General features: G+C 36.1%; 1 protein-coding gene across 4 annotated transcripts in view; it reads left to right on the plus strand.

The window, feature by feature from the left end:
• Positions 1 to 9,352, plus strand: part of RAB30 (RAB30, member RAS oncogene family) — an 89,255-nt gene extending 79,903 nt beyond the window's left edge. For all 4 annotated transcript variants that reach the window (XM_038568476.1, XM_038568477.1, XM_038568478.1 and 1 more), the window contains exon 5: positions 878 to 9,352. In XM_038568476.1, coding sequence (XP_038424404.1) covers positions 878 to 1,128 — 251 coding nt within the window. In that variant the 3' untranslated portion in view covers positions 1,129 to 9,352. The remainder of the gene's footprint in view (positions 1 to 877) is intronic.
• The last annotated feature ends 651 nt before the right edge of the window (positions 9,353 to 10,003 follow it).

Consider the following 10,003-nt stretch of genomic DNA (forward strand, 5'->3'; position numbering starts at 1 on the left):
TCCTGAGAATAACAATACTCACACTGTCACTGACCGGATGATCACTGAAACAGTTCAAGATGTTTTCCTTCAGTTCTTTTGTCCTTAGAGTATATACCACTGGGGACACATGGTTAAAATACTAGATCTTTTTTTTTTTTTTTTTTTTTTCGAAAAGGCAAAATACTAGATCTTAAAGTCGAAATAGTTCCCCTCTGTGTGGTTATGCCATTTCATGATAAACAGGTTCATTTGTTCCATTTTGCTTTGCATTTGTAGGGATTGCTTTTTAAATTTAATTTTGTATCCATTATCTAGTTATAGTTGTATAATTATGTGAAACATTTCTAAGATTCTGAAATCAAATGGATTAGACAAATTATATTTAGAAAGATCAAGTTTCTACCCCTCCCTATCTCCTCAACCTCGTTCCTTTCATGGGTAACCATTATCTTTAAAAGTAAAATTTTTATTCTCACATTAATAAAATAAGTTTGTGAGCATGCATCTATGTATTTTTTATCCCTTTTTCTTAGTTGTATGTTATGTACCTTTTTTTCTACTTTGCTTTATTTGCTTACCAGTATATCCTCGTGTCTCATTCCATGGCAGTATATGGAGACCTTCCTCATTGCTTTTTACAGTGGCAAATAACTGCATTGTGCAGATGTACCATACTTCATTGAAGCCAGTGCCCGGCTTATGGGCATTTGGGTTGTGTCCAGTTCTTTGCCATTACAAATGGCATTGATATTTTAAAATAAACATTCCAGTGATCACAGCCACATTTGCTTTGCTTTATTTGCCCATCTGTTTGATTTGACTTCAGATATGAAATTGAATTTTGATGCTGCCGAGCTCAAATGATGTTTTCTTCTTTGATTTATCCCTGTTCTAGGCAACAAGATTGATCTGGCTGAAAGGAGAGAGGTCTCCCAACAGAGAGCTGAAGAATTCTCAGAGGCTCAGGACATGTATTACCTGGAGACCTCAGCCAAGGAATCCGATAACGTGGAGAAACTCTTCCTTGACTTAGCATGCCGCCTCATCAGTGAAGCCAGACAGAACACACTTGTAAACAATGTATCCTCACCCTTGCCGGGAGAAGGGAAAAGCATCAGCTACTTGACTTGTTGTAATTTCAACTAAAGGCTGAGGCGAGGAGAAGCAAAAGGAATCAGCAGCTGCCCTGATGGGCTCCGAATTGCTGGGAAGATCTGGTGATGACTGTGGCTCCCGCTCTCAGACCTTCTGATTCCTGTGGGATCCAGAGCTTACAAAGCATGGCAGGCCAAAGGCTTTGTCCACAGGCCAGCATTCGCAGAACATATAACGGTTTCATCCTTTTGCAGTCAGGAGTTGGAGCAAGGAGAAAATTGCACTAGGCGCTCCATGATCTGCAGAGCATGTTGCTTTTGTTCTTAAAAAAAAAAAAAGCAAGTAAAAGCGCATTCCTGAACACAGTCCAGGGGGAACTGTGCTGTAGGGATCCCTCCTGCACGTCAGTGGGTGCATGTGGGGGCTATTATTTAGGGCTTTTGGGGGCCCTGGTTTTCCTGTCTACCAGATAAACCAAAACTGGGAAGGCCAAGTACTGCCTCTGTGGTGCGTATTGATGACTCCATGGAGACTTTGAAAAGTGTTATTTCCCTTGTCCACAGGCACTTTCAAGAACTTTGGGATGTAAAAATGAAATGAAACTTTTTCCCATGACCAACAGTAACAATCATTGGTTTAATAATATATACAAGCTCCATGACTCCTTTTGGTGCTAATGATTCTGCTCTTTCACAGACCAAACATTTTAGTACATTGATGTCCTTAAATGTATTACATTGAAATAAAAAAAAAAATAATAAGGGAAGTCCATGAATCGGCACTCTTTCTCAAAGTCTCATTACTATCTTTTCTAGGGTGGATCTGTTGGAAAATAAAATACTTTCCCTCTCAAATTCTGTCCCCTCTAAATCTCTATCATTTTCTTCTCCTATTCTCTCATCTTTCCTGCCCTTTAAGTAAATGAAAATGTTAGAAAATGAAAAAAAAAAGTTGGTGATATTCTAATATAAAAGACTAATTCTAAGACATTATGAGTAGTATGAGAAAACAGACCAGATCTGACCAAAATACTGTGGATTAATGGACTGCGATGCAGAGTTCTAAGCAGAGCACAGTCCTTGACAGCAGGTGACATCTTTTACTTCCTGGTACTATCCATCTTGGACAGACCAAGGCTTAGAATTTTGTACATGTTTTTAGTATGATAAGTGACAATAAGCAACAGATGAAAAGTCTCATGAACCACTTTTGTATCTTCAATTACCTTAGAAAAATTCTGCTTGTGGAACCAGGTGGAGCTGTCATTTGTCCCTTCTTCATGTAGTAATGTTACTCTCAGACTCATGATCATACATTCTTTCCTGTTTCTTTTTCTTTTCCTTTCTTTCCTGGTTTCCCCATTCTTTACTCTTTTCCTCTCACCCTTTATATGCATGTGTTACTGCAAATCTCCAATTCAAATGGAGGTGTATATGCCTTTACTTAGCCAATTTTAAAACAAGACTCAAAATGAAAGATGTGCTGCTGAATATGTGTTACTAATTTCTTTAGTGCCATACTTTGATGCCTTCCAATTTGTTCACTGATATAAATGCAAATTGAGGAAATAATTAAACCTGTATGTTGTTCATGGTGTCAGATGTTTCTGTAGCTTGCTGCTTGGCATCACTTAGGGATGAGTAATGGAATAAGGGTAGGATATGCAATTCTGTTGCTGTAGATGGTGGCAATCTCAGTCCTGATGTGTTGATGTTTGAAAGCTATTTAATTTTAAAGAAATGAGGCACATAGAGACATGATATTGATAAAGCATTTCTAGCATTTCTCTAGCAGATTCGTGTGACTCATCTCTTGTATACAGATTATACATATTGTATAAGAGATTGATACTTTTGGTTGGCTTCACTGTTTGTCCAGGTCCTATGGGTGAGAGAAAGAGATCCCAGAAGTTTGAATTGCTTTTCTTTTGAATCTGTTTCTACAGGAAAGAAAAATCATTTTAATAAACCCCAACCAAAATCATTTATAATCGTTTTTCCCTCCTCATTTCTCCATTAAGCCAGAAAATATAAAACTATTAAGAAAACAAGTTGATGAAGGAGGGTAGAAGAACTTCTCTTTTAAACTGTGAGGAAATGTCAATAGATTTAGATTTACTGTCTTTCATTTAGGGCAAAAATCCAACTATCCCATGTGATGATCCAACTTTGTCTCCACAGCAGCAAGTGTGTTGAAAGTAAAACTGCTTTGTGAACTTAGACTTTGTTAGATTGGACAAATTTAGTCATAGAACGACAGCTTCTAGGACCACTCTTGCATTCTGAAATTCATATTCCCTAGGGCTCAGCTGCTTCTGTCTACCCTTGGCCATAATCGTAAGGGGATTAAATAGTTCTGTTCTTGGCCCTTTCCTTCCCTGTTACTCCCCCCAGCCTTTCTGTAATTCACAGTCAGTCACCCCATCCATGGTCCATAAGCAGAGATACATGGGAATTTTAGAGCTTTCCTCCCCACCTTAGTTGTGTGAATTCCAGATTAGGCCTTGTGGACACTTGTTCACTTATATATCTCTAGTTTGAGAACGATCCCTGACAATATTGTAGGTGCTCAATAACTGTTAGTTGAATAAATGACTTAGTGCCAAGTGGAGCTTTGCCAGTTATGTAGAAATTTCTCAAATAGAATTCGAGAAAGGGTACTAATTAAATGTGGTCATCTTAACCCAGACCAGGAGCTACACTCACTGGTTTGTTTACTAGTTGTTATTGTCATGGCAATATTTGCTAAGATGAGCCTTCTTAAATAAAAATGAATTCTCATTTATTAATGGTGGATGAAAAAGAGAGTTGCTCTCTCATAATTCAGTTTGGCTTAATGTGCCTCACACTATCAGAGTCCATGTCTGCTTCCATTTTTGGTGTAATAAAGTTACTATGGGGCACCTGGATGGCTCAGCCAGTTGCGCATCTGCCTTCGGGTCAGGTCATGATCCCAGGATCCTGGGATCAAGCCCCACATCAGTCTCCCTCCTCAGTGGGGAGTCTGCTTCTCCCTCTCCCTCTGCTGCTCCTCCTGCTTGTTCTCTCTCACTCTTTGTCTCTCCCCAATAAATAAAATTGGCACTAAATATATGGCAAAACTTTTCAATTTCCAGTGAAAACACATGATATTCATGTCAAAGATTTGGGAGATTCTGTGAAATTATATAGCTCGCTGATATTAATATTTTATTATGGCTTTGTGTAGACTGTATCCTGAGTGGATTTTGTGCTTTTTCCTTTACCTATATGAGGCTTTTTATTTCTTTACATGCTTTTATTATTTCTATTGAATTAACATTTAATTTTGATTATGCAGGGCCAATTATCCTTTCTGCAGATTAGATTAGGCAATTAGCTTTCCTGACCTTTCTTTTTCCCTACCTTTTCTACTCATGTCATGTTGCTATCTCTTCCTGAGTAAAGTGGCAAGAGTGTAAGTAGAAATGAAAGTCAAATGAATTGATTTGGCAATGTGTCAATTTCTGAAAGAAAGATAAAAACCACTAGCCAAAATAATATATTTGGGTTAGGATTATTTTAAGCAATTAGATTTGTTGGAGAGGGGAGGCAGAAATTAACAGAGGACTGGATTCTATTCATGAATATATACCTTTAGAGGACACTGGTGACTTCTAGTGTTAGGTCAATGATTTGTCTCATTTATCTCCTTCACTATTACATATAATTCTTCCAGATTCAGCATCAAATTTCAGTTAATGAATCATTTTGAAAAGATATCAGTTGCAAGTGATTTTGAATTGCTCTTCTGACTAAAGTGAAAACATCTTTTTTATAAACGAAGCCACATAAGATATCATCTTATAACCAGAAAAAAACTTCCATTTTTTATCATCCCATATATCAAACCAATGGCTCTTAAGATAGACACTTTCTTTTTCTTAATCCTGCAGAATGCTACATTTTATGGCCATTCGTATTTTACAGAATACTCTTATTAGCCTCTGGAAGAGCTCTTCTAGGGTTTGCCCATTGTTTTCTCTAGATTTTTTTTTTTTTAACTGCAACTGTTTATGTACTTTTCCTCAACCATGGTCCTGACAGATGCATTTTAATGCCATCATAATACTTTTGAGACTTAAATTGAAATTCAAAAACAGTGAAAAGATGTGTCTCTCATTGTTCAGACAAACAGCACTCCACATAAGCAATATGGTTGAGCACTAATTTTGGGATAAGAGGGGGATGTGCTTGCTTTTCTTTCTTTTCAAATTTCATTTCTGTCCCACGAGTACATTTGTGTTTAAAAGGAAAGCTGCCTTCCCTTACGTTCATTACACTAGGTAGAAAGCATACTGAATTAAGAAGTTATCATCCCTTCAAACAATTAATATAGTAATCTTAGAACCAGAGAGATGACACTTCATCTTCTTCCCTAAGTCTATGATGTTGGAATGTTACAGTCATTTTTGGGAGCTTTACTTTAAAATTAAAAACAAACTGAAGCATAACAAAGATGATGAAGGAATTTAAAATTTATGGCACTCGAAGAATGTTTGAAGAAGTTAGCTTAGGAAAGAGACAGGAATACAACTAGTGAATTAGAGCAAGTCTCTGGTCAAAGCAGTGGAGTGCCCACTGATTATAAATATCATAAGGCCACAGATTTGGGCTGTATGTCAGGGAGAACCTTCTCAAAAGATGAGTCACCATGGAAGGGTCTGCTTAGATAATAGTATCTGTCAAGCAGATGCTAGATGATGTGGGAAAGGATCTCAACATCGGTTGGAGGTTGGACTAGATGACCTATTAACTTATGTTGTAGCACTTTGCCTCTCATAACAGTTAAGTATCTATTGACTCACAGCTAATGATTTTTTTTTTTAAAGGCTTTGCTATTTGCCAACCCTCCTGGAAGAAGTTGGTTACATGTTGTTTGGCTAAGAGGCTGGCTTGTCATTGTGCCCTAGGCTGGGATTGCTTTGTCAATCCATTCACTGATGTTCAGTTGAAATCACAAACTGGTTCTTGAGTTAAAAAGAAGAAAAGGTATTGTTTTAATAGAAGTTATGTGAAATCATAGAAATCATGTTCTTGTCACTTGCCAAACATAAGCCATGCTCAGTTTAGTGAATAATCAGTATCTAGGATTTCAGACCAGGCATTTTTAGCAGAACAGAATCTTCAGTTATAGATCCCATGAATATGCCAACATGAAGTTTTGCAGCTTCCATTAGGGATGGGCTGGTGTGTGTTAATGACATAAAGCAGATCCTATGACCTATTTTGGCACAGCCTCAAATGACTTGGTTAGTTGGCTTGATTCTCTTGAAAAAACATGATCTGCAAATTATTTTAATAGAACCAAGCCTAAATTCTTTATGTAGAAAAAGTAACAAAACATGGATTGTCAAAAATCAGAGATAACTATAAGCAACATTTACTAATAAAGCCCATGACCAAATAATCCCATCTGCAAAATAACTTGCATCCCTGTTAGGCTGATAGATGGCTTTTCATTATTCTTTATAAAGTCATTGGTCTTGCATCAATATGGTGAGAAACACTTCAGTTTGGGTAAGAGTTTCTTTGACTCCTTTAAATTAGAGGTCAGGGCACAAAAGCTAGCCATCTCTTTAATTGGCTTACTTGGTACATGAGACAAATTTTTACTTTCCCACTGAATTAGAGCAGAATTTCTGGAGATGTTGTGTTCTAGTTCCTAAGGGAATCCTTGTTGGGTTGTTAACTTTAACATTTCAGGGAGTGATGACAGAGATGTGTAGAAGGGGGAAAGGGGGAACACCAGGTTAGGTATGAGGAGTCCTAGTACTGCCATGAATTAGCTGTAACTTTATGCAAAGCATAATCTCTTGACCATCAGTTTCCTTATCTGTGAGAGATAGACTCATAATACCTATCAGGATTATTGTGAAAATTAGTTAAGATAGATCGAAAGTTAGGACAGTGCTCAGTAAACAGTATGCACTCAAATATTAGTTCTTTTCTTATTAATTAAGGGCAGATTTTGGATGGTCTGATAAAAGTATAGATTTTTAGGACAAAACAAAGAACACTTCTCAACTTCAAAGAGCACCATTTCTGAAAGGGCCTTAAAAGGAAGTCACTTATTTGATCCATCTTTCTGCCTTTGGGCATTACTGTTACCCAAGAGTCTCTTTATTTCTTTACATACTTCAGGAAAGGTATTCTTGCACTCTTTCCCAATAGGCAATTCCAGGGTTGCAAACTCATTATCAGGAAACTTAACTTTATTACTGAAATACCTCACAGTGCTATTTGAACCTCTTTCTTCTTGGGCCCATTCTCCACAGGAAGAAAAATGGGTTGATCTTATCTTCTTTTTAAGGGACCATGTTTGCCATTTATTATTGCCCTTAATGACATTCAGAAAAAGCTCATTAAGGTCATAATCATTATTCTCTTGGGGAATGTCAGACTAGGTATTTATAAACTCTTAGTTTCTTACTAATATCAGATATAGATCATAATCTTACTGTTGATTAACTCGTCAATTATCCATGTATTTTTCTTCCTTATGTACTTGATAACACAGTGTGATTCTGAAGTAATCTGGTTATGGCTTTTGTTTTCTCCTTTTGACAAAAATGGAGTCATGAAACCTAGTTTTGTCACCTGTTTTTAGAATTTCATTCCATAGATGACATATACTTGATGGACATAATTACCAACACCCAAATTTTGCAGGGTTTCTGTCCCTTTCTACATGTACACTGTATTCTGAAATAAAAATTGGAGTACCCAATGCCTAATAAAGCAAAAGTTTATGTAGAGAATAATAAAAGAATCTGGTCTGTTAGGATAATTTATCACTAGTTAGTTGAATGGTCCACAGTTTTGTTTAAAGTTACATAGTTATGCCTGGATTAAATAACAATAGCAAAACTTGATAAGCCCTCTGAAAAACAGCTGCTAAACATATTGCTTTCTGGAATGTAATCATTAGAAATACTCTCTCATCCTATACAACTGCAGAATGCTACTGGAACTTTCTTGTAGGCTATTTGACAATGAATGTCAATTGATTTATTTAAAAAAAATTAATCTTCTTATCCCTTTAAGATGTGTTGGGGCTTTCATGTCCCTTTGTTGAAAATTTCAAATGACTGGAACGCTGGCTTCTAATTTCTGCTCACTGAAGTGTCCTCTAGACATATCAGATGGTTGGAGCTCCTTTGATGATATGTAAGGGAGCCATATAAATGTATTTATGTAAATACACTTACATAAATGTAAGTGTGTAAGTTGTTTTCAGCAACACACACTCTCACACACACACCCCTCCAAAACTCTGTTTCAAATTTCAAATAATAATGGGTTAAGAAGACATTTTTTGATCACCTAAAGGGAAAAAGTTATGCCCCACATATATTATTACTATACTTTAATGCATGACTTTTAGTGTAGGGATGAAATGAAATGCAAAATATATCATTCTGGAGTTCTTCTCAGCAGCTAGTTAAAATATTTAGAGAAGCTGTTTTATGAAGACTTAGAGAACCCCTGACTTCCCCCCTTTTCCTATCTCTTTCCTTTAAAACATGGATCTTTAACATACACATAGTTTTAACAAACATGTTATTCATCAAATCTTATGAACTCAGTTATTAATATTTGGCTGGTTTTAAGCATAGGCTCTCAGTAATATCTGAACACACCAGTATATAAAAATCTAACCATCTGCTTCAGCAAGGCGTAATACTTAGTTTTAAATGTTAATATGCAGAAAATAACAGTACACTGTATTGTCCTATATGTTCATGTATTTTGTTTGTTCAATAAAAAGCCTGTTAGAAATATAAGCCCATAATGACCTGAGTGCACTTAGCTGAAAACACTCTATAGAAAGGTGATTGTATAAAAACTTCAATCAACATTAAATAGGAGGGATAGGGAACAGGAACTTCATTAAAATCTTTTTTCTTTTAATGAAGTTGTAGCCCTCTTTTTGGAATTAATTCACCCCTTTAAAGTGTTCCATTTGGTGTTTTTCGTATATTCACAAAGTTGTACAACACTCACCACTAAGTCTAGAACATTTTCAGTATCCCAAAGAGAAACCGTACTCATTAGCAATCACTTCTCTACCCTCCACCCCCAGCATCTGATAACCACTAACCTGCTTTCTGTTTCTCTGGATTTGCCTATCTTGAACATTTCATATAATTATACAATATGTGGGTTTTTTTGTGTCTAACTTCTTTCTCTTAGCATAATGTTTTCAAGTTTTATGTTGTATCATGAATCAATACATTCTTTTTATGGCTAAATAATATTCCATTGTATGTATATTCCACAATTGTCCATTCATCAGTTGATGAACATCTGGGTTGTTTCCATTTGGGGATTGTTATAAATAATGCTGCTATGGACATTGTGTACAAGTTTTCTCTGTGGATGTATATTTTCACATCTTTCTTAAAAGTGATTAGTCCAACAAATCAAGTCATTTGTGTTCACTTAAGCAAAACCTCTTAAAAATCCCACCTGGATATTACAACTTACAATCTTAGGTCAATTGGTCAATTAGGAGACCTCTGAAAGATGGCTAACTTCCCAATATGTCCATAGGAATCTTTCTATGAGCCTACCATTTATATATAATAATCAATTTCATGAAGACTATTTCAGTCTTGTAGAAATTGAGTTGTCAATGCACAGAGAACTTCTAAAATCCTCTGCATTGTTTTAAGGGATAGCTACAAACCACGTTAGAAAGGGAGTACTCATTCAATCTTCTAGGATTCAATGAAGGAGCACTTTTAATATCTACTTTCCTTTACATATTGACTGTCTTTAAAGTTTGGATTTTCCATCTTGAAAAAAGATTGTCAAATCGCCAAACCATCTGTCCATTGTCTTGTTTTTATTAAGCAAAATTCATACTGAGAGTAAAACTAAAAAGAATGTATTTTGTGTGCAAA

This window comes from Canis lupus, chromosome 21 (genome assembly GCF_011100685.1).
Source record: "Canis lupus familiaris isolate Mischka breed German Shepherd chromosome 21, alternate assembly UU_Cfam_GSD_1.0, whole genome shotgun sequence".
Classification (NCBI taxonomy): Eukaryota; Metazoa; Chordata; class Mammalia; order Carnivora; family Canidae; genus Canis; species Canis lupus.